Raw genomic sequence first — 25,781 nt, 5'->3', positions numbered from 1 at the left:
AGTGTCAGCCTGCCTTTAGTTGATAGGTTAAAGACTGAGTGGGGGCAGGTGGACTATTGAAATATGACAAAAATGGCAAAAAAAAAAAAAAAAAGGTGAAGGGAACAGAACACCACAGAACAGAAAATTTAGAATCTTTCTGTGTGCAGGGGATGACTTTTTTGGTGGGGTGGGGGGGACTAGCTGATAGTTCCAATGTGTTCAGACATTGGTCTTCAGGGACTAGAGAAAGGTCTTCAGGGAACAGGGGAGACATGTATTCAAAAATAATTCACAAAGGACCTTGGAGGTCATCTTCTCATTTCAGGAAATTGCTATAGGCATGCATCTACAAATCTGCTTGCCAGTGGCCAGTGCTCTCACTCAGCCCTCTGGCGAGCAGGTCGCCCAACACAACACAGATCTCCTCCCCGGGGTCTCATTTCCACTGCCATTTTTGAGGAGGTAAGAAACAGCTAGAGTCTCGTCTGAGTAGTTCAAGAGCACTCCCACTGTTTCTTAACATCTCCCTATCCCAGTGGAAATGACAGAAGACCTACTCCTCTCCTAAACGCTTTGCCTGTGTGCCAGGAAAAGATCTGAAGGAAAAGCCGGGGTTGGTGGTGACCACAAATCATGGCTGGCTAGTGAGCTAAGCCTAAACTTGTGGAGTCCTAACAAATGGCTGTCCACACTTGGTTTGAAAACCTCCAGCAAAGGAGAGGCGATCACTGCATGAGCAGACTGTTCCAGTGTCAAACAGGTTTTGCAGTTGGCAGATTCTTCCTAATATCTAGCCTAAGTCCTGCTTTCTTGCCATTTTAACCCATTGGTCCTAGTCCTGTTCACAGGAGCAACAAAGAACATGTCCACTTCTCCCTTTCTGTGGCAGCCCTTCAGATGTTTGAAGATGGCTGTCATGTCTCCCTTAGTGTTCTCTTCTCCAGGCTCAACCTCCTGAAAGGCTATTTCTTATAAGATTGTTTCTTGTCCTATTCATCCTCCTCTTCCTCCTGTGAATTTCCCAGATCCATCCAGCAGGAGCCAGTGATGTGACGTTGGGGAGGGGAAAGGCACAATCTGATGCTGTCTGGACATAGCATTGAACCATGGTTTAATTCAGGCCTTGACAAATTTTCTTGGGATCCAGGAACTAGACCAGAAATTTAGGCACCAGTCAATGAACATTTGGCAAAATTACCAGACTTAATAACAGCCTTATTTGTTAGCCATCCAATAACAAATTGTTCCCTGGGCAACTCACAATAAACAACAATAGAATGAAACATACAATTAATGATGGACATTGTGGGCTTCTCTCTGAGGCCATTCACACAATCAAAAACTGTGTTCAACCTGGGTTATGGAACTGTGAGTGCTCCCATCTTTTGGTTGTGTAGAAACAAGGTAGGAGGAAGACATCCTACCTTGCTTCCACACAATTACTTCTACCCAGGTTTTCCTCTAACCTTGTTTCCACAGAACCAAAAATTGGGAGCACACACAGCTCCCAAACCCAGGTTGAACACAGATTTTGACTGTGTGAATGGTCTCTCTGTTTACTTTGCAAATAACATACTTAGAACAGAAACAGGGCTGCCTGGGACAAATAACTATTTTATTAAATAATTCTATCTCTGAACATCCTAGTTTAGGCACCTCAGTTAAATTCTGAGGCACCATGGCTCCCTGGTGCCTGGGATTTGTCAAGCCCTGGCTTAGTGAAACACCTGGACCCAGTTATCATCTTCTAAATTATGCAGGCTTTTGTTTCTTATGCCTTATATCTGGTTACAGACTTACATAAGCATCTTCACATATGTCTTGCACAATATTATATTTATTTATTTATTTGATTTCTATACCGCCCTTCCAAAAATGGCTCAGGATGGTTTACACAGAGAAATAATAAATAAATAAGATGGACCCCTGTCCCCAAAGGGCTCACATTCTAAAAAGAAACATAAGACAAACACCAGCAACAGTCACTGGAGGTACTGTGCTGGGGGTGTATAGGGCCAGTTACTCTCCCCCTGCTAAATAATCACCACATTAAAAGGTGCCTCTTTGCCAAGTTAGCAGGGGTTAGTTCAAAAGGCATCTTCCAGAAGTGTTCAGGGTCTTCCTTGATTTTGCAGGGGCTGCAGCTAAAGCTGCATGTGGATGGGAGGCTTAACTTATCTTTTTGTTTCCCTGGTTGGAAGAAGAGTTATTATTTAACTGTCAGCCAGTTCTCTCACCACACACAGAATCATGGTGAAATTTTAGTTTCATGCAATGTCCCCAAGCCTCAGGAATCAGCACTTCCTCCTTCCCCCTGCAAGCCTCAGAAGAATTCTACTTCCAACTGTGGTGTCCGAACCAGACACCACAAAACCAAACATCAGTTCTGGTGACCAGACAGACTAATATTGGTTTATTCTAACCAGCTTCCTTGAAATAAACCAAGATCTGAAACCTGCTTCAAACCTTGGAATCAGATATCTGTTTATTTCAAAGAAGCTGGTTAGAATAAATGAATGGGTTGGTGTGGACGTTGCAACCATTTTTGGTTTGTTTCTAATTGCAATTTGTCCTACTAATGGAACAAGCTTGGATCGTGAGGCTTAGAGATGTTGTATGGTACCAAAAATTTAACCATGGCTCCTTATCTTGTCTGAACCAGCCCTGTGTCTTTGTTCCTAAATTGCTGATCACCATCTTGAGCTTAATTTTAAGTAATTGGATCTGCACTACTTTGGGAGCAAGCTCTATTGAATTTGGTGCGACTTACTTCCAAGGAAGCTTGTATAATATCAGGCTGTTGGTCAGCCATGGTTTTTATTGTTCACATTATCATTTTTTCCTCTAATATAAGAAGTGATTTCAATCAGGCCATAGCTTGCTTGATAGACTCACTGATTTCAATGGTCTAATCCAGGGCTGCACAATTCAAATGCCCTGGAGGGCCCGAACCATCTACAACTTGGCATACAGGGGCTGAGGTCAATTTTTAGCACATGATTACATTAAAATTAAAAATATTATTAGTTACTTGTGGATCTATCCCCCCTGACAACCGACCCATAGTTTCAACCAAGGATAGTGACCAGAGAAAAGATCTTGTCCCTGCTCAATCAGTGGGCTCCCTGGAGTGCATGCCAGCCCCAAACAAATGCCACGTCCTCTCCTCTTCCTAAATTGTTGTTGCTAGTTTCAGGCTGCAATCCTAGGCATGCTTACATGGGAGTAAGCCTCACTGGGCACACCATGGAACATATTTCTGAGAAAGCATGCACAGGATGATGCTATAAGGCAGTTTTCAGCTCCTGTGTTGCTGCAGGATACCTGGGGGCCAATAAAAAAATCGCTGTGGGCCGAATCCGGCCCAAGGGCCTTATGTTGTGCAGGCCTGGTCTGCCCCTGCCATTTGTTCATCTGATAATTGGAGGTATAATGCTGCTGATCATGGAGGTTTTCTCTTCTGTGTAGGCCTCATAAATGTAATCTAGGCTGAGGGGGAAATTTCTTATCAGGCTGTTTTATTATTTATAGCTGTATTAGGCAATCTAATTAGTTATTTGCTCTCTTCTGTATCAGAAGCCTATCCTTTGAATTTAGACTGACATGAAGATAAGTTCCTTAGCTTAAGGGAACATGCACTCTCCACAGGAGAGATAACAGAATAGTTACATGCCAGGCTAGGAAAAGAGAGGATGGTCAACATAGTAATGAGCACTTGCTGCTAAGTGGTGTGATATAGCAATAGCAATTTTAATATGTATATGTTCTGGGTTGTTTCCAAAGAAAGTGAATCATGATTAAGCACCATTGAAATCAATGAGACAAGTTAGTCCTGACTAAATTAAGCTTCATTGATTTCAGTGTGCTCAGTCAGGATTTGCTTTCTTTGGGTACAACCTTACGGGCTAATTTTGATGTCACACAGAACCATGGATAAGGTCTGGTTCCACATGACGTTGTCTGCCTTGAGAGCGCCCTGCCCCCCACCACATGAGCCTTGAAAGAATTCTGCTTCTAATTTAGATCAGAAACAAACCAAGATAGATTGTGACATCTGAATTGACCAATCTTGGTTTATTCCCTAAAGTAAACTGAGATATGAAACCCACTTCAGACCTTGAGTTCACAACTAGGTTCATTTCAAGCAAATGGGATAGAATAATCTGAAGTTTAGATGACTGGTTTGGTTTTTTTCTAGATTGGAAGTAGAATTCTTCCAAGGCCAATGCAGGCAGGGAAGAGGGATCACATGCCCCTGAGCCTTGGAGACATAATGTAGAACCAAGTTTTACCTGTGACTGTGAACTGGCCTTATATCTCCTCAGTTATCTGAAATGAGTTATTATATGAATTTGCTGGCTGTGTTCTCTACATGAGAACCTTCCTGGGAGGGGGAAAAACACAAACCCCTCATTTATATTGAAACCTATGGTCATTTGCCTGTTCTTACTTTTCTTTTACCCTTGAAGGCCTGCCATCAGCATAACACCCCTCCCATTACAAGAACCTGAGCAAGGTTTTTTCCTCACCAAACTGGATTTCGACGAGCACTGCAGTGTTTAATGTTATATTACTGAGCATTGCCCCTCCCTTTCCTTGAGAATGTTCCAGTTATAGCAGGTCAGCCAGTGAAGTGAGAAGCTCTGAGGGGTGGGACTGGGAGGAAATCTTCCTGAGAGGCAAAATCTAATTTTTAGCATATTTTTAATGTACTGTGTGGAAGCAGAATTTTCTCCTGGGAAAACAGCACACCAAAGCAGCAATAACTCCCAAAGCCAAGTTTGCTCCCACATAAATTAAATGTCCAATATATTGCCTCAGTGCTAGGGATGTGCGGAACCGCTCCGATGCTTCGGTCTGGCAGGTCCACAGACTTAAAAAAAAAAAATTAAACGTAAAAGCAAGTACCTGTAGCCCTTTCGGGGGGTTTGCTGTAGCCACGAGGGTGGGCTGCATGAGTTCTCTCTCGCCCTGCCAGCCTTCCTCATCACCACTGAGGCCACGGCCTTGCAGAGGGCATTTGCACATGCACAGCGGCCGCCAAAATGGTGGCTGCTTGCTTTTATGAAGGCCCGAAAGGTCCAAAAATGCTTCACTTACCTCGCCGCGGCAGTGATGAGGAAGGTCGGCAGGGGGAGAGGGAACCAGCGCAGACCCCCCTCCCCATGGCTACAGCAAGCCCCCCGAAGGGGCTATAGGTATTTAAAAAAATTCACAGACCGAGACTGGACCGGAGGTGGGGGGGTTCGATGGGGGCCGGACCGAACTGGCTCGGTTCCATTCGAGGCTGTTCCGGCCTCAAACCGAACTGGGCCAGACGGATCCGTGTACATCTCTACTCAGTGCCACACTATCTCCCTTAGATTTTGCTTACATACCTCCCAGTAGTTCTCACTATTGGGATTCCTAACTATTTCCTTGAATTCCTTTTAACTAACAAAACATAAGCACTTCTTTGCTTAGCTTCGCTCTCTATCTGCTCTCTCTGCCTTGACATACTCCACATGCTGGTGCACCTAGCATTCTTTGTCTGCAAGACACTTTAATTTTGTTACCAACCATTACTACTGTTATGGATGGTCACTTTGCTTAGCCCTACTCATATATTATGTTCAGTACATGTACAGTCTGTGCAGTGTATGTACGTTCAGATCTGTAAGCACTTAGTTATTCACACATGTTCAATGCTTGTACAGTAGCACACTTGCTATCTGTATCCTGCGTTGTACTTTTAAAAGTGAACACATGTACAATCAAACAACATCTATATGTGTTTATGCACCTAAAAGAGGAAAGCTGGTCTTTTGGTAGCAAGCATGACTTGTCCCCTTAGCTAAGCAGGGTCTGCCCTGGTTGCATATGAATGGGAGACTTGATGTGTGAGCTCTGTAAGATATTCCCCTCAGGGGATGGAGCCATTCTGGGAAGAGAGCCAAAGGTTTCAAGTTCCCTCCCTGGCATCTCCAAGATAGGACAAGATTTATTTTTTGTTAATAGGACAAGATTTTTTAATTGAACCAACAAACTACCAAAGCATACAGTATGTTGCCAAAGCACAATTATATACAAAGTGGTTGTTTGTACATCATATATCTACAAAAATTTACACACAAGAATTTGGAAACACACAAGTTATGAAGTATATGCAGGTAGTACTGTAACTCGGGGGTGGGGGATTACAAGGCACATCAGGTAATCGGGGGGGGGGGGGGTTACGTCCGACGTCCATTTCCACAATTTGTCCCATTGCTGTTTAGAAGAGATACTCTTGTCTTTTTGGCTGAGAGATATTCCTGCCTGCAACCTTGGAGAAGCTGCTGCCAGTCTGTGAAGACAGTACTGAGCTAGATAGACCAATGGTCTGACTCAGTATATGGCAGCTTCCTATATTCCACCTGTACAGTATAATGTTTGAATAGGGTTCTTGTCTTATATACATTTAAGCTTTACACAACATTGTCACATAATATTCCTTTTGCCTCTCATGGCCATCTGGCACCACTACTTCCTTGTTTGTATACATACACATGCACAAATATATAGTAAATACATAGATAAGACATCTCCTAGGATAATGCTTCATGCATTTGATAAAGTGGGCTTTTGTCTACCACAACTATGCTACAATAAATTTGTTAGTATCAAAGGTGGCACATGTTTCTTTGGGGTGTTTTTCCCCCCTGCAACAGATTAAACATGAGTAAACCCTCCAGAAGTGTTTGTGTAGTTCTGTAATATGAGATATGTATTGCTGTACAAATCAAGATTTTACATGTAAAAATGTGACTTAAAAAACAAACCAACAATGTTAATTTCCCCCCTTGCAGTCTTTGTAGTTTCCCTCTAAATAGATAGTACACGTATCCCATGGCAACAAGAGCTTCTATAGGCTGCTCTCTCATCCTTCCCACTGCCAGGTTTTCAATATGCCTGGACAGATAGCTCTGCTTCTGCTTTAGTGCTATAAGGCAAAGGGCTGCAGCAGATGAATGGGCAATTAGAATGAAGTGCAAGAGCCCAATTGAACCTGGAAGGTGGCTTCTTAATTAATCTGCTTGTATCTCTTTTTAAAAGTTGTGTCACTGTGATATGCAGAATGAGGAAGGAACAGAAAAGCACAATCTGTTCCCTTGCTTACAGCTTTGAACTTTCCTCTTGATCAGGTATTCATTGTCCAAGCTGAGAGGTATTATCAGCTAGGTGAGGTGCCATAGAAACTGGTGAGCACACTGAAGTGACTCACATCCCTGAAGCCACAATACACCTTTGCTTGGAATCTGAGGAGTTTTGTCCCATGATGCAAGAACAAGCTCATCAAGGCTTCACCACTGAGTTGCTGTTATTATGTTATAGTACCTTTAAAAAGTTATACCCTTAAGTGTTAAATGAATCAGGATAGAATTCAAAAGCATCATATGCACAAAATGGATTAGAATTCAGTGAGCTTTGTTATCTGGACTAAGTCTTTGTCCAGAATAACAAATGGAGGGCCATAATAGTGGTGACTTTAGGAAAGGAAGCGGGTGAGGGAAGCCCTGGATATTTGTTTGCTAATGTAATCTTGTTTTTCATAATTGCTTCTCCCTTTCCTAGACTGTTAGGGAAGAGGGGAGCTGGAGGGAGTGGCTGTAGTAACTATGTAGCTGCAGCATGTGTAATCATAACAACTTAGCAAGTTATTTTCTTCATGTGCCTTTATTACCTGTGACACTAGTTTACCCAGGTCATGACAATTTGCTGCTCTTTAATGCAATCCCCAAATATGTGGTTTGAGGTGGTCTGCCATGGTAGGGCCACTCTGTTCTGAATAGCAGATGTAAATCGGCTGGAAATTTTTAGCCTACTTTCCAGTAGGCTTATGAGATCACCCAACATTCTGTGTATGTGTCCGTCCGTGTGTGTGTCCCCCATCAACTTCACAACTTGGACCAATATGAACCAAATTGGGTACAGTTGTAGGGACACCTCGATGGTGTAGTTTGTGATGATATCATCATCCCCAATTCGAGATGGTGGATGCGCAAACTTTTGAGGCACAAGTGGGCTAACTTGTGAACTGTGTAACCGATTTGAACCAAATTTGCTACAGCTGTAGGGACACATAGGGATGCCCCAATGGCTTAGTTTGTGATGATGTCATCCACCCCAATCCAAGATGGTGGGCATGTGAACATTTGAGACTCAAGAGGTCTAACTTGTGGACCACTTTACCGATCTGAACCAAATTTAGTCCAGTTGTAGGGATAGTGAAAGGATAGTAGGCAGGTTAGTTCTTGCTAGAACAACTTGTTGACAATTGCAGTGTTGGTATTAGATGCAGTTGGGCACATCAGCTGGTGAAGGTGGGTGGTCTGCAGTCTTTTTTCTTTTTCTTTTAAAAAATATTCTTTTATGGTGGTGTTTGGATATTTCAGGCATGAAATTGACAAAAAACAACACCCCACCCTGATATGGGTTGAAGGTGAATGTGTTCTCCATCTTCAATATGTACCAAGAAAAAAAAGCATGCACAAGTAGTAAGGCAAAGGTCTTTTGAAGGGCTTCTTTCATGGCCCAATCCAGAAGCAACCAAATATATCCAAACTTGCACAAGCCATTACCATGACTGCACTACCATACTGCTTGTTCAAATGTTCTTTCTGAACAGATAGTAAAGCTCACAAATACCTAATATAGTTTACAGGCTAAACATGGAATGCATTTTGTACATAATTAAACCTTACATTCTGGATTTTGTGTGTGTGTTTAATTTAACTGTAGCTGCTCTGTATTTACTGTGTATCTTCACTTTGTGTATTGTCACAACATCAAAAGGCATTCCTCCTTGGGGTTTTTTTCTTGTCTGGCAGTTCAGCTCCCATTATGCATCCTAAGCAGCAGTAAAAAGAAAGACACTGTTATAATTGATTTTTTTTTTTTAATGAAACACAGTGTCTAAATTTTTTGGTGGTTGTAGAAATGTTTTGCAATACTTGTACTGGCACTAGTGCCAGGTGATGATGGGTCATTGGGCATAAGTACTGTGCTTGCCCCTTTAATGATGCATAGCCAGTATTCTCTCTAATTTTTCTTCATCTGTGTGCGGAATGAGTTTTGTTCTGGGTGGCAGTATCAAAGCAGTGTGTGCACACCTGCATTCAGAGTGGGGCCTTCCTGATTCAATCTGAGTAGGATCTAAAATTAACTGAGCGGACATAAAAAAAACCATGTGTGCACATACATATGGACATGCCTTAAAGGGAACATTGCACGGGACCCATAAGGCATACACTGCTCCCTCCTCCAATGGATTCTGATGCTTACCCAAGTGCTGGGCACTGCTGAGGTAAAGCAGGCACCAGAAAACATGCTAGACATGCCACTAGGCTCCTGATGCCCCACGATGGCCAGGGGAACACCTAGGTAAATTTTGTGCACTGACTGCTCCCGCCATGAAGTCCCCCTGCTGCAAGGCCCCCACGAAACCTACTTTGGGGTGCCTCTTGCAGCCACTCATGCCCACCCTGTTGTTCTAAACTTTCATTCCCCCCAAAAAATTTCAGCTGCCATGTGCAGCACATGGCCTGCGGGTGGCGGCCAGGGGGTGAGCCAAGCAGGCCTCCCCCCCATTGGTGGAGGCCAGAGTGACCGTTGGGCCTGTGCATTTGGCCCAGTGGCTCTTGATAACTGTGAGGCGCTGCAGCGCGCCTGCACAGTTGAAATAGATCATCGCAAGCCCAATCACGGTGGCTTCCACCACTGCCGTGGCCATGGCAGGGAGGCCTGCTTGGCTCATCCCTTGGACACCACCTCTCAGCCATGCACTTCACATGGCGGCTGAAATTTTGAAGAAGAAAAAAAATGAAAGTTCGGCATGGCAGGGTGGGTGTGAGGTGGCTTCAGGTGGCCTCCCTGGCCATTTGGAGCCCCCCCGACCTTGGAGCCCACAGACTGGGGCCCCAAGGTCCAGGGGTAAAAGCCTCTGACCACGAAACCCTCTACCAGGAAGACTAACTGTGTGATGGATGTGTTTCTTTAATGCTGCCGCTCTGCTGAAGGTGCTGAAGGGGGAGTACCTCCATCACCTGGTTAGACTTTACATCATTGGGTGCCATACGGGAGTGCACAGCAGTGGGGCACCTTGGGAATCAAAATGGAACCACATGCTGAAGGATAATGATATCTTCAAATTTTTAGCGATCACCTTCCTGTCAACATCTATTTAGATCTTCCTCAGGAAAGAAGGGGTAATCTGTTCCCCTGTGATTTTGAGGACAGTTCTTCCAATCCATGCTGTAAAATAAAATGGTCAAGGATGGTAGAAAATGAGATATCCAGGTTTTATGATTCTCCCGAAGGTAGAGTCTTATTTAATTCCATTGTGCAAGCACATCTAGGACCACATATAATTGTGGCCTATGAAAAATTAGAAACTGCTCTTATGAAAAAGTTTTTATACTGTAGTAAGCTGCACTCTTTACAGGCCTACCGTAAAAGAGCAGCTAATAATTGGTTTGATCTGTGTTGCAGGGCCCTACACAAGCAACTGCTGAGTAACTACAGAGAATATAGATTGGGCACAGAACAAATAGTTCCACCAATTTACTATCAGATTAAAAAGGCATACAAAAGCAGTCTCAAATTTGCTAAACAGCAAGCATTATGTAATGTCTGGAATAAGCTTATTATGGCTACCATTAATAAAGATAGCCATTCTTTCTGGAGAATGGTTTTGGCAACGGGCCGGGTTTCCATGGCTTGCAGAATTCCGGCTAGCTCGTGGGAAACCCACTTCTTTGCGGTCTATAATGATGTACAGCCTAGCCAAGTCTTTGTTCCACCTTGATTGAGGAGTTGCCCCATTGGCTTCCAGTTACCCCTGCAGAAATAATGGACCTAGTTGGTCGTCTTAAAATCAGAAAAGCCCCTGGTCCTGACCTTCTTCTCCCTGAACTATTAAAGGCTAATATAGAATGGTAGGCCTTAGTTCTAGCCAATTTATTTACATCTATTAATAGTACAGGAGTTGTACCAGAACAATGGAAAACAGCAATAGTTGTTCTTATATTCAAAAATGGCTCTCATTTAGATCCATCTAATTATCGACCCATGAGTTTACTGTCAGTGGTTGGCAAATTATATGCATTGTACCTTTTGGATAAGCTCGAGGCATGGATTTCAGAAAATCAAATTCTCGGGATTGAACAAGCAGGCTTTAGAGCAGGTCGCTCTACCCTCGATCACTGCATGATCTTGTACCATCTAGCAAAGAAATACTCTAGCGGCCCCAATTGCAATTTTTTTGTGGCCTTTATTGACTTAAAATCTGTGTTTGATTCTATCTCCAGATATCTATTGTAGTCCAAACTTGCAAAGACAACAGTAGATAAGAGATTGCTATTTTTGATGATGCAGCTTTATTCTAATTCCTCGTTGCGGTTCAGATATGCTACCAATGGGGCCCTAACTGATCCAATTCCCTCTACTCAAGGGGTCAGACAGGGCTGTGTCTTGGCCCCAACTCTGTTTAATCTCTTTATTAATGATTTGGCACCATTTCTGGAGAAGGTGGATTTCCATGCTCCAAAGCTGGCTAATATACGTGTGCCCATTTTACTCTATGCGGATGACACAGCTGTGCTATCTCAGTCCAGATTAGGTCTGCAAAGACTGTTGCGCGCTTTTGCCGGCTACTGTAATGATAACAAACTAACAGTTAATTACAAAAAAAACAAAGGTCCTGGTTTTTTCAAAATCCAGGAAATTATACAAATGGGTAATAAATCAGAATCGCATTGAGCAGGTTTACAGCTATAAATATCTAGGTATAATATTTCAATATAATCTTAATTGGAACGCCCATAGGCTGTCTTCAATTCATATAGCCCGTAATACTCTCAGTGCCTTTTTGTGTTTTTATTATTCTAAAGGGTGTCAGTTTGTTCCCATGGCTCTTCAGGTATTCCGTGCTAAGATTGTGGCCCAATTACTCTTTGGAGTCCCGCTATGGATCCAGGGAGCATCAGCGGAACTGGAGAGAGTACAGTCTATTTTTTTAAGAGCAATCCTCGCAGTGCCTAGGTGTGTGTCATACTCTGTTCTATGCTTGGAATCTGGGTCTTTCTCTATAGCTTGTAAAGCCTGGGAGCTTACCTTTGCCAGATGGTGTAAACTCTGCTCAGAGATTCAGGAATTCTCTTTTTTTCAATACTTATGGGTGGATTCCTATCCCAACTCTTGGCTAACATATGTAAATAACAAAATAATGCAACTGGGCCTTTCTCCTTTTGAACTTCTCACTCGGGAATGCAGTAAGGTGAAGGAAATACTATGTCTCCGGTTGCATGACATTGAACGTCAGGAACTAATGTCTTTGGCTAACAGGACTTGTTCCCCTCTGCATTTTGGGATTTTGCCACCTAGGGGAGATAGAGGTGCCAATTACTTAACAACATTGCACTTTTCTAAATTCCGGGTCTCATTTGCTTGGGCTTGGTTAAACGTGTTGCCCTCTTCTCTTTTGGAACGTAGGTTTGCTAAAGACCAGTCTGCTACGGTTTTTTGCCCTTGTGGTGCTGGCCTCCTGGAAACTGTCTCCCATGTTCTGCTATATTGTTCTTTGTATCGGGATGCTAGAGAAGAACTTATTTCCCCTTTGCTACTCAAATTTCCTGGGTGGTGCGAGAGTTTTTATACATATTACTGTCTCGTGGATGTAAGCTCTGAGATTACAAAAACTGTAGCAAAATTTTTTTATATTGCCATTAGGTTAAGGTCTCAATTAAGTGCTTAACTGTGGGAGCTGTTTATGCCTTTTAAACTAATTTTTTTTATGAATGACTGTATTTTGTTTTATTGTGTTTTGTATTGTTGTATTGGATATGTTTGTTGTTTCTATTTCTGCTGGCCAATGGCTGTAATAAAATTGATGCTGCTGCTGCTGTTGCCATTGTCCAGTAAGCTTGCCAAGGATAGGGCCCAATGGGGAGGTTTACCCAGCAGAATTTAGTCTTCAAGCCTTGCTATGATTGTTTCTGTGTGCCAGAATAGAGGCAGGTGAGATATGTAGCAGTTTGAACTCAGAGCTGTGTGTCTCCATAATACATGAGAGCCAGCATGGTGTAGTGGTCAGAGTGTTGTACTTTGATTGGAATGCCCAGGTTTAAATCCCTACTCATTCAAGAGCACGGTTGTTGTGAGGACAGCTAGGAGAAGCCAGCATAGTGTAGTGGTTAGAGTGTATGGAATAAAAACATAAAAATAAAATGTATGCTGCTCTGAACCTTCCTTGGAGGAAGAACAGAATTCAAAAGGTAGGAAATAAATAAATGGGGCAGCATCAAGAAGTCCACATATATGCACTCGCTTATTGAATAACAAACTGGAGAAGGATAGTTTGGACTGGAATCCTAGATGTGTCTTTTTAGTATATGCTTAGTAGGAAATGGCATTCTGCGCTGTGAGAGAAATTTGCATTTTGTTTCAACAAATGCATAATGAGTGAATGAATGTAATCCGAGATTCCCTTGGGACCCCTGTCCAATACTGTAATGCTGTTGCTTTGCCGCCCAAAGAGCATGGTCTTGGATACTAACCATTGAGCTTAGTAATAAGCAAATTTTAGATGAAACACAGTTTAACAGAAATGCAGTTATCTGTGTCTTTGTCTTCATATTACCAAATGGTTTTGTTTTGTTCCAGATACACTTTATACTGCTTTTCAGCCGACAAGGGAAATTAAGACTTCAAAAGTGGTTTATTACGCTGCCTGAAAAAGAGAAGAAAAAGATAACCCGGGAAATTGTGCAGGTTATTCTGGCTCGCAATCAGAAAATGAGCAGTTTTGTTGACTGGAAAGACCTCAAGCTTGTTTACAAAAGGTGTGAGTACTTTTATAAGTCAGCTTTCCCCACAGTTAGATTTGAGGGGTATAGCACAAAGGGGGGAAAGATTATATGCCTAAATATATATATATTTTTAAATCTTGTTGGTACAAGATGATTTAATCACAAATTAGTGTAGCTTGTTTGCCTTGCTGGATGAACTGACAATTGAGATAAGCTTGGTTCCATTCAGAAATGTCTCCCCCACTGAATTAAAGTGGCTACAGCTATCTATTGGAAGAAGTCTATGCTCACAGAGAACAGCTACTGTACATACAATATTACATATTGTATTATTTATTATATAAATTGTTCATACTTATTACAAGCCCCAATCTCAAAAAAGGTTACAAGTCTTTGCAAAGTTACCAGGGAGTAAGCCTCACTGAAACTTACTTCTGAGCAGACAGGAGTGCATTGCAAATGATGTACAGGCAAACTTCTTTATACACAGACTCTATATCTGTGGTTTCACATATTCGTGGGTGTCTACGTCATTATCAACAGATACAAAAGGGTTAAAAATCACATATCCAAAGTTGTTAGACAGCTGGAAGTAGCTGTGGAGGTCATTTCCGGCTACCATTTTGTTGGGAGAAGCCATTTTGTGGCTCATTTCTTTTAAAAAATATTTTTCACTGAAAACCCCCCAGGGGAATTTGGGCCTGGGGAGGTGCATTCCTGGACAGCTGGACACCCACAGCTGGGTGAACACCCACGGCTGGGTGGACACCTGGATGCCCACAGAGCAGGGTAGGGGACTTCCCCCCACCCATTTTGCACCTTCTTGGGGCCCTTTTCCAGCTTACAGGAACCTAAACTCCCCATCCCATAGAGTCAATGCCTTGGTATCCACAGTTTCAGCATCTACATTCCCCTACATTGGTGGCGCAGTGGTAAAACTGCTGCCCTGTAACCAGAAGGTTACAAGTTCAATCCTGACCAGGGGCTCAAGGTTGACTCAGCCTTCCATCCTTCCGAGGTCGGTAAAATGAGTACCCAGAATGTTGGGGGCAATATGCTAAATCATTGTAAACTGCTTAGAGAGCTCTGGCTATAGAGCGGTATATAAATGTAAGTGCTATTGCTATTGCTATTATCTAGAGAGAATTGAGTGTTTTCTTTATTCTGATGGATTTTTACCTCGCTTATTGGTAATTTTAATAAATAATTAAGATTATTATTTTAATGTTTTTCTATGTGAACTGCCTTGTGATTGTTTTTAATGAAAGGCGGTATATACGTTTAACAATAAATAAATAAATAAAATAAAATAAAATATTGAACATGGCTGAGAAAAGGTATATTACAACATTAAAACATATCCATTAAAACATTTCTTATTACATAAATAGGTGACATCTTAAATATAACAGCATTATTTATAGATTGCTTTTCAGCAAAACATTCTCAAAGCTGTTTATACAGAAAAATAAAAAAATTGTCCTCAAAGGATCTAAAAAGAGCACAAGGTAGACACCAGCAACAGCCACTGGAGGGATGCTGTACTGGGTTTGAATAGGGTCAGTTGCTTCCCCCTCTGCTAAATATAAGAGAATTGCCACTTTGAGAACTGCCTCTTTGCCTAGTTAGCACATCTCCAGCTTTCCTTCATGTATGGGGATGGCTCTGAGAAAGTGCTGCTGCTTCTTTTCTTCTGAAACAAGTCACAGTTTGTCATTGTGTCTGAACCTGGCCAATCCCAGCTGCCTATAATCATAATTTGTGAACAAGCCAGAATATCATATACTTGTTTTAACCTAGGAGCAGCAACCACAGACTTCCTCCTTTTTTATGTGCAAAGTGAGGACAAGGGAGTGTGCAAGCGCAAGGCTTGAGCTAGTAACATTAAAACATGGTTTAGCATGTGTTCTGAAACCCAGCCATAATCTTGTGGTTTGTAAAAAGCTATTCTCTGTATCCAGTTTTAAACCGACAGGCCTAGTACCTCTCCTGTGCTAAGGGAACACATTCAGACCAGAGATTTATGTAGTATTAAGTATGCTTCATGATCATATCTCTGATTATTGCACTAAATTATCAACACTGCCTGCCTCTGCTTATCTGAGACAACAATCATCCTGTTGTTTACATTGCCATCTATCTGGAGGTCGGAAGCACTTATATGGAAGTTCTAATTTATCAGACTCTTATCTGCCATCATTTTAAGATTAGCTCATTACGTATAACAACTGAACAACAAAAAAAGCTTCTTTCAGGATAACTGATTATGTAATCAAGCTCTGTGTGTCTATCAACAACCTCGATATTGTCCTGATAGTCACACATCATTTATTTTTATACTTTAGGTATGCTAGTTTATATTTCTGCTGTGCAGTAGAGGAAGAGGATAATGAGCTCTTGACGCTAGAGATTGTCCATCGTTACGTAGAGCTTTTGGACAGATATTTTGGAAATGTGAGTGGTTCCCCCTCCCACCCCTCCCTTCAAATACCAGCATTTGCTGTTTTCTGACCAGATATCTGTCAAGTTTCTGTTTCACCAGTCCACATAATTTTGCTGCATACTCTGGAGAGTTTTTCTTTATGATAGCAAGTTTGCAAAAAGCAGAACTGTTTGGCATTTTCCTGAAAAACATTGTCTGACATCTTCCACAGTGCTACAAAGGCAGCAGAAGGGCTCCACCCTTTCAGAGCAGCAGGAGCCTAGCCTAGCTCATTGAAGCCTTGCTCCACAACACAGCATGGGCAGAGTGGGGTGCGGGAAGCATTTTTCTCTTCTCTGTCCATCTTCCAAAGGCCTTTTTTTTTTTTTTTTTTTTTTTGCTGTCCCTGAGAGTTGTGTGTCCCTCAGGGAAATATTCCTGGCAGTGAAAAGGACTTTTGGAGGGAGGGGAGAGAAGAGAAAATTGCTTCTCCCTCTATCCACACTGATATGCAAAGCAAGGCTTCTATCAAAATGAGAGGCTTCTCTCACTTCCAACCTTGTAGCACTGCAGAAGATGTGGATCATTGTTCTAACTGGGGAAAAATATTTGCCTAAACAATGGGGTGTGCAATCTTTTGTGTGGGTCTGAAGTAACCATGCTCATGTTTTGGTAGTGTCTGGGTTCCTGTCTTCACCTTAGGCCTTTACTATGGTCAGAAACCATTTGGGGAACCCATTGTTAAATTGTTAGCAGATTTGTAGCTTTGGAGTTCCCTTCTTTGCCTGCTTGGCATGCTGGTCATGTTACATTTCAAGCATGGAGGACTGAGGGCTAAGCTAGCTATGACATTGGGAGATCCATGACTGCATCTCTTGATTTTCACACACACCCCTCCCCTGCCAAAGTAAAAGCAACCAACGAGAGAGAGGCAAATCAGGTCAGGATTCCCTGTGACATTTTCCTACTCATAGCTGTCTTTTCCTTTTGAAGCTGCTACTATTTACCCCATAGAGGAACACATCCAGATCGCTATCTAGTTTGGCCCTGAGAGGTTATAGCTCATTACAATGAGATACCCTAACTCATACCATGTCTCTATCATGCCTGTAGCTTCTCTTTATAGTTGGGGAGCATCATACACGGACATTATAGTATTGTGAAGCTGCTGCCACAGCTCTTAGTTCTCTTTCCTGTCCTATTAACATGTAGGCTTCATTCCTCTGGTCCTTCCTTCCAAGTAAAGTAAAGCTGTTTATAAAAGGGCCAGCATGTTAACATATTAAGTTGGAACTCCATGACCTTAGGAACATAGGAAGCTGGCATATACTGAGTCAGACCATTGATCTATCTAGCTCAGTATTGTCTTCACAGACTGGCAGTGGCTTCTCCAAGTTTGCAGGCAGGAATCTCTCGCGGCCCTATCTTGGAGAAGCCAGGGAAGGAACTTGGAACCTCCTGCTCTTCCCAGAGTGGCTCCATCCCCTGAGGGAAATATCTTGTAGTGCTCACACTTCTAGTCTCCCTTTTATATGCAATGAATTCCTTGTTCACACAATCCATTTGAGTCTAGGTTTAATATAGGTTACCAACTGAGGTGATTGTGTGTATACATGCCAAAGTGGGAATCTTGAGTCACAAACCACCTTGGTGTGGGTTCACACAATCACTTCAATGTTAGCTGCCCACATTAAACCTAGATTCAAATGACTGTGTGAACAAGACCCATGACTGGAAATCCCAGTGCAACATGGGATGTAAGTTTTGGGCGGTATAAAATATGTTAAACAAACAAACAAATATAATCCTTGTAAAAAGCAGCCATAATTGACTCTGTTTTGGGTTGGTACAGTGCTGCCGATGCGGGACGGGGCTTAAACTTCTCCCTACCACATACTGATTCCCTTACTGAAATTGTTGCCCTGAAGTTACCACTAGCTATGGAAGAGGAAAAGTATGGCTGCAATTCTGTACCCATAGGTCTTCCAACTCTACCCTAATAGCAGCTTTGGATGAGCAGGATGTGGATTAGGGCCCCAGTGGGAGAAGGGTTAGACTGTCCCTCCACACATGGGATAGCCACTCCCCCTGTGACTAATATGGAGGATGCTTTTAAAAGAAGACTATGTTGGAAGGGAGTTCCAGTCAGAGTTCCAGTGTTGTCCCTTAGGCCAGAAAGTGAGAGCCGAACTCTGGTAGGCATAGTTGGAGGTAAATGATATGTCGAACCAACATTCATGTTGAGCCAGCTGCCTCTTAAATGGGGGCAGTGTTAGACATGTTCTTGAATTTGAAGGGGAAAATGATGTATTATGAATATGAAAACAACTTAGAAATATAATAATCCATTAAAAGATACAGTGCTGCAAGGATAGAGGGAAGTCAGGAAAAAACACACTGCTGATGACAATGACAATAACCACAAAAACAAACTTAGGCACATATGTGCCAGGAATATTTTGAGTAAAATGATCTGCTTTTCATGCCCAGCAACTCAGTACGGGATAGCCATGATTCAGAAGTGTTCTGTACCTCTGTCTGTATGACCCTTCTAGTGGTCTGGTTAGATTTATTTTTATTTTTTTGCACCAGCTTCCTCCACCCAATATCCTAATTGTTTTTATAAATATCTAAGAGAAGAGGTTAAGAACCTTCTGAGTATGGTGTGAACTTGCTTTCTAGTGTACATATAATGTGTTTGTCTGCAGCTTGTATGTCACATTTTGAAACTTCATTGGGGGCAGAATTTAAAATACAACATGGAAGTCCAGTAGATTCAGCTTTGTTAAGTGATTCTCATGGAATAAATCCACTGGGCAGGTTGAGAATGCTTCTGAATCATTGTCCTTCTTGGGCACTTCAGCTACTGTAATTCTGGTAATTCTTAAATCTCTATAACATTGTTCTGGGTCTAGCTCTTGAGCTGTGCCCTAAAACACAAGGGACTGTAGCACTTCAGACTGAGCTAGTGGGTTTCACACTTGCATACTCTGTGTGTAAAACTTCATGCACTTAGAAATCCAGCACATCAGGAGAGTAGTTCTATCTATTCCCTTGATGTACTATGTTTCTATGTGCAGGTGTTTGTGTGTGTTTTTAAAACAAGGTGTCACATTCAGACATAGAATCTCTCTCATCTACAATCTGTAGTGGTTTCAACCCAATTGGGTTGTATTGTATTACACACTCAAACGGTGTGAATTGCCACGTAATGTAATTCTGTCTCCTACAAGGCATCTGTATGGTATGCAATGGAAGTATGGGGCTTTGAAGGACCTCTTTGTTCTAGTAGTATTCCTATAATCTTCTCTTTGCCAAATAATTAACTTCCTTCCTGTTCTTCATTAATTCAAGCATGCTGTTTCATCATTCCCTTTTTGTTTACTTTGCCATGAAGTAAAAGACCTTTAAGTGAGACTTTAGAGATAAGCCAGTCTAAGTGTGTAGAACTTAATCATTATTACTGAAGAACCACAGCATGATCTTGGGATGTTGCTGAACCTTAACATATTTTCATATTCCCTGATTCCCATACATTCTCTGCCTTGTCCACTCTCTGCCACAAGGGTGCACACACAGAACAGGTTTCTGACAGTCATTACTGCACTTAGTGCTATAAAATCATGCCTGTATATGTTTGTCTTTTTCTATAATCTTTGCCAGGTGTGTGAGCTAGATATTATCTTCAACTTTGAAAAGGCCTACTTTATTCTTGATGAGTTTCTAATGGGAGGAGAAATTCAAGAAACTTCCAAAAAATCTGCAGTGAAAGCCATAGAAGATGCTGACATGTTACAGGAGGTAAGTTCAGAAGAGGAAACAAGAAGCTAGAAGGAAATCTCATATTTACTCCTGACACCCAGTTCAGCTAATAGTTTATTGTTTTTACCATATACCATAGCGAAATAAAGAATACAAGATCTGGTATATAGAACAGAAGATGGCAAATCACAAAAGGTTACACATCTGTATACAAAACAAATGAAAGTGGGTACTTTAAAAAAATACATCTTTAAAACAACCTACAACATGAATAGTAACATCATGTTGTGTTGCTTTCTCTGCTGGCTATACAAATGATTTTTTCCCATGACATGCATGCATTCATTTGCCAATACAAACTTTATTTTCTGCTAAGCCACATGTTAGAGTGGGAGACTGATGTTCTTCTGTGTCTTTCAACCAAATCCCAGGGGTGGTCCTTTCATGAGGCAAGGTGAGGCAGTTGTCTCAGGCAGCAGATAATGGCGGGGGGGGCAGTAGGATGGCAAGATGTCCCAATTGGAGCAACTCTTTGTGGCCAATCTGACCCTTGCAAGCTTTGCAGGAAGTACTCCTCGTATTCCTTGCAAAGCTTGAGAAGAGACGGGGAGGCTGCTGGCACCCCCACCCATACCATTTTCAAAGCTTGCAAGGGTTGGTTTGGAAAGGGGACACAGCTACATTTGACAGCTCACCTCAGGCACCACAATGCCTTGGGCAGCCTCTGCCCACTTCTATGCATGTTTACTCAGAAATAAGTCCCAATGAATTTGATGGGACTTGCTGACAACCAAGGCTTGCTGCCTAGGAGTCGTATTGTCTTAGCAGCTTGATGATTAGAAGTTCTAAATTTGCCAGCTGATGGCCAAAGAGCCAACTGTTTCTGTGAAATTTCTTTTCATATTAGTCTTTGGCATTGTGAAAAGCTTGGCCTGAACTATTTAGTAGCAAAAGTTCTATGTCCTTGGGGGGGTGGGGGGAGGAACAGGCATCAGTTAAACCATTTGCTGAATGCTGGATGGAGTGTTCCATTTGGTCTTCTAAGTGTATATTAAAAAGTGGTTACTTTTGTCAATTTGTTTTGTGCAATAAAGGGGGAACATAAATGACCTGTTTGGTGGCTTTAAAGCCATCCTGTACTGATGGCTGTACTGGCAACCTCAATTTCTGCCCAGTAGCAGACCCTGCAGAAACTTCCATTTGAAAGAGAATGTGTCCTTTATTCAGAAGCCTGTTTGATTTCCACCTCCTTAAGCTATAAAATAGCTAGGACATAAATGGAAAGCGGCATGAGCAAATACACTCTAAGAACTGGTGTTGCTCTGGGCATTCTTGTTCTGCTGATCAAGACTGGTAAAGCTGGTTAGGGACAAATGATGCAGTTACACCCACAGTAATCAATGCTTCACTGCATTAAGCACCCTACCAAGCCATCTCTGGGCAGGTGTGGAAATTGCAGCTGTACATGGCAAGTGCAAATGGGTGATTATGTATGAAAAGCATAGTCCATAAAACATTGCATGTGCCCAAGGGCCTCTTTAATCCATGCATTTCTTGTCCACACAAGTACCTGGCCTTCCCTGGTGTGTGCTTGCATGAATAAAAGTGATGATTGATCCAAATGGGCAATCCTCAATCTGGCCAGCAGTGATTTCTTTGTTTGTGGCATTTCTTTTGAACAAGTGACTTGCCATATCTGTGACTTCTTGGGCTGTGTTGCATTTATCCATGTGAACATGTATCTGAAGAAGGCTGCCACACAGAAGGATAATATTCTGATTTTGAAAGAGCTGCACTGGCTGCCAGTCTGCTTCAAGGTCCAATTCAAGGTGCTACTGATTAAAGCCCTGGATGGCTTGGGTCTTAGCTATCTGAAGGACTATCAGTTCCCAGCTGAATCTACCTGCCCTTTGGGATGTGCACGGAACTGGTTTGGAGGCCCTTTATGGGCCCTTTATGGGCCTCCGAACTGGTTTGGCGGGGGGTGTCTAGCTTTGAGGGAGGGTGCACTTACCCCTCCTGCCGCTTTCCCCCCACCAGCATCCATTTTTTAAAAAGTCCATCAGGGTGGCAGCATATCTCCCTGCCACCCTGTTGCCCCCATTTTCCGGATATGACCAGAAGTCTCCAATGCACCTGCGCATGCCTGTGCATGTGCCACAGCACCCCTGCTGCCTTCAAGCCTCCCCACTGCCATTCCGTGCACATCCTACCTGCCCTACAAGGACTTTGGGGTGTGTGTGTGGATGGATGGATGGATGGATAGATAGATAGATAGATAATCATACTTCATATATATCATATGGTTACATTATCTCATTATTTGATCACTTTATCACATAAGGACTTCTCAATGGAAAAAACCCAGCAATTGTTATTGAATACCCCAAATACATTACAACTGTTTCTTCTCGGCTACTGAGGGGGAAATCCTGGCTAGTTTCTTTTCCTTTGCTGACTAATATGCTTAGATTTGGCTTTTTAAAAGCCAAATTCTGGGTTACGGCCCAATTGACCCACAAGTATACCCCTTAGGTTCTGGCAGCAATCTGATCTAAGGTCATGAAGCCCTGCTAGATAGTGGGGGTGGGGGGGACTGCTCTGTGTGACAGTGTTCTCTGATGCTCAGTTGTTATGCAAATGGGACAGGGCCTTCTTAGTGATTGCACCCAGGATATAGAATGCTGTATCAAGGAATATACATGCTCTTCCCATGTTCCCAGCCTTTTGCTGATTGTTGAAGACTGTGTGTGTGTGTGTGTGTGTGTGTGTGTGTGTGTGTGTGTGTGTGTTTGGTCTTCAGAGTCTTCAGAGAAGACTCTGAAGACTCTATTCTCCTAAGACCCTAGTCTTCAGAGAATAGGCCTGGTTGTAATTGCATCACAACAGCATTTTTAGATGCTGTTGATTTTTTACTTTGCATGTTTATTTTTGTTAGTTGTCTTGATGCTAATGGTGAAAGGCAGCCTTTTATTTACATTTAAATAAATACAAGTTTGGGGGTGACTTGTGGAGACATGAAGTAAATTGGGTAAACCAAACTTAAGTCTCATGGAAAGTCAGTATGAGCAGAACACTGTAAAGTTATCTCACTGGGGCCTAGGCACACATGCAGCATAATCCTATGCATTTCTTCTCAAAAAGGAAGTTCTACTGAGTTCTATGGGATTGCACTCTTAAGTTCTAAGGATTTTGCTCAAAGATTGCTAGAATTTTTATGAACTGAGATATGGATTTTTTTTGTCTTGAATAGAAAATTGTTGCATTGAAGATGTCAATAGAAACTTCTGAAAAATTGGAAACCTGATCTGACTCCTGCAAAAGGCATGAGCAGTTCACAATTGTGGGACCCTCTGATGGTCTTTTTTTTTTTTTTTTTTTGCATCATGTAACTAGTCAATATCTTGAGAATCTCAATGTTGCCTTTGAAAAAACAAAACAAAACTTCTTAGCCTTCATGACTGTTGACATAAACCTAGAAAAAAAAATGAAGTTGGGTGGGTCTGAAAGGCTCTGAATTCAGAAGATAAATCAAACCTCCACATCCAGAACCTCCCCTGCAATCTGGTGATTTCAAAACTTCTTTTTAAAATCCAGAGGTCCACAATTTGGGCTTGGTTTTTGTCACCAAGCCAAAGTTGTAGTCGCCCTCCAAGGAATCTTGCCCTCAGCTTCCTGTCTCTGCTCAAGAATAGGAAAGGGAAATGGAGGGGAGGTCCATTTGGCCACTGCTTGGCTAAAGTGCTCTGTAAGACTGTGAGTGTGGCCACGTGCTCTTGATGAGGAAAGGAAGGCAGTGGGGGCCACTGAGCTGCTCAGCTGAGGTGCTTCAGAACTCTGCAACTGAGCAACAGTCACGAGTGTGTCCATGTCTTCCACTCCTGCTCTTAACTTGGGGAAAGGATCCATTTGGTTGCTGCTCGGCTGAGGCACTCAAGAGCCCTGTGATTGAGCAGGAGCCAAGCAGCTCCCATGCCTCCTTTTCCTGTGGACAAGCAGGAAAGAAGGTCACCGGGTTTGCTTTTCTGGCCCTGCATGGCCAAGGCACTCTAAGCAGAGGTGCACCTAGGTAATTTTGAAGCCTGGACCTAAAGGCCATTGGAGCCAATATGTGAATGCACACCTCCATTCCGGAGGAGATGCGAATGAAAAGCCAGGTGTGAAAAACTTCCAGGGAAAGGATGTTGGGATGATGCCTGCCCACGTCTCCTGCTCCAAGGTTAGGAGAAAGCTAGAACTTGGTCATACTAGCCTAATGCAGGCACAAAAGTTGCCATGGTGAGTGTAGCAAGCAACCTGGGGGAAGGTTGTTTGGGGTTAGTGTTACTGGGCATCTTGGATACCCCACTAGGCTTAAAAACTAAGCTAGTAAAATGGCGATTACTCTACTGCAATAAATTGTGGCTAGGGATGCTGGGAGTTGTAGTTCAGCAACATCTGGAGGGCCACAGGTTGGGGAAGCCTGCTCTACTGCATTGATGCACATTCTGTTAATGATCTCCAGTTGGCTACAGCCTCTGGATTGGTATTGTCAACTTAACTTCCTCTTAAAGCCTCATTCGTAGGGCTTTGTGGTCCCCCTGAGAGCCAGCATGGTGTAGTAGTTAGGGTGTTGGGGTAGGACTCGGGAGACCCAAGACTCAAATCATTGTTCAGCTTACTTATCTCTCAGTCTAACCTACCTCACCAGATTGTTGTGAGGATGAACACAACCATGTATACGGCTCTGGGCTCCTTGGAGGAAGAGTAGGATATAAATGAAAATGTAAATGCTGAACCAATTGCCTGCTCAGTTCTAGAGAATCTTGTGTTTGTTATAACTGAGTTAATACTCTGATTGTTCTTCATTGCAGACTATGGAAGAATACATGAGCAAGCCTGCCTTTTAACTAGGACCTGCATAAACGGAAGACGCTGCCCACCATGTATATGTAAAATTTGCCTTTTTCTAGGTGACAGATTCTTTGAGAAACACACAAACCCTCCATAAAACCCCCAAAGGAATATGTCCATGTAACAGTCAAGATAAAGGTCAGCTACAGTGGCACATATGTAACAACATACCTGTATTATACCTAGATAAAGTTTCTTGTAGCTTAATCTAACAAATGCTTTGTTTCTAGAGCAAGTCTTCGCCATCAACTACTGCATTCCAACAAATTGATACTAGAACACTTGAAGGATATATTTATATGACTTTGGGTCAATTTCTGACCAATTCAGTATAATTTTGTAAAAAAAAAAGCCATTTATTTTGAATGTGATCAGTTTTCTGGATTAATAATGATGATGATTTTCCAAAAACTTCAGGTGATGTTGAATTGTGTGTGTGTGTGTGTGTGTGTGTATGTGTTGCTCTGAAGGCAGGCTAGTACTGTAAGTATTCTGACTTCACTGGTTTGTAAATTTCGATTTTCCTATGGAGAATGCTAATGGACTACAGCTGTTAACACATCTGTTTTGCACAAGTAAATTTGAACTAAAGATATGTATTTTGCTTAGGATAAATGGGATGAATTGGATGCTTTTTGTTCAGCTCAGCATTCATGATGAACCAAACCCATTATACAGAAACAAGTCCTGAATGAGCAACAATCTATTAAGGATGTGCATGAAACAGAGTTTGCATTTTTTTATTCAAGCTTGAAACATAGCACAAAATGGCCAAAATGTTTCATTGAAATGGCTGTTACAATGAAACAAACTCAAAACGTTTCAAGTGTTTTAGCCATAGGGAACAATGTGGAAACTCAAAACAACCCCATTGTTCCCCATGGGTATCTCCTAGG

At 42.3% G+C, this 25,781-nt stretch overlaps 1 protein-coding gene across 1 annotated transcript in view; it reads left to right on the top strand.

Moving 5' to 3' along the window:
- AP1S3 (adaptor related protein complex 1 subunit sigma 3) overlaps positions 1-25,301 on the top strand; it is a 28,122-nt gene extending 2,821 nt beyond the window's left edge. The window contains exons 2-5 of the mRNA XM_053305084.1: positions 13,663-13,841; positions 16,154-16,262; positions 19,894-20,031; positions 24,846-25,301. Of these exons, the coding sequence (XP_053161059.1) occupies positions 13,663-13,841; positions 16,154-16,262; positions 19,894-20,031; positions 24,846-24,881 (462 nt within the window). The 3' untranslated portion in view covers positions 24,882-25,301. The remainder of the gene's footprint in view (positions 1-13,662; positions 13,842-16,153; positions 16,263-19,893; positions 20,032-24,845) is intronic.
- Positions 25,302-25,781: the final 480 nt, after the last annotated feature.

The sequence above is a fragment of the Hemicordylus capensis genome, chromosome 3, assembly GCF_027244095.1.
Source record: "Hemicordylus capensis ecotype Gifberg chromosome 3, rHemCap1.1.pri, whole genome shotgun sequence".
Taxonomy (NCBI): Eukaryota; Metazoa; Chordata; class Lepidosauria; order Squamata; family Cordylidae; genus Hemicordylus; species Hemicordylus capensis.
Note: the sequence above shows the minus strand (reverse complement) of the source record. Positions and strands in the feature narration are given on the sequence as shown.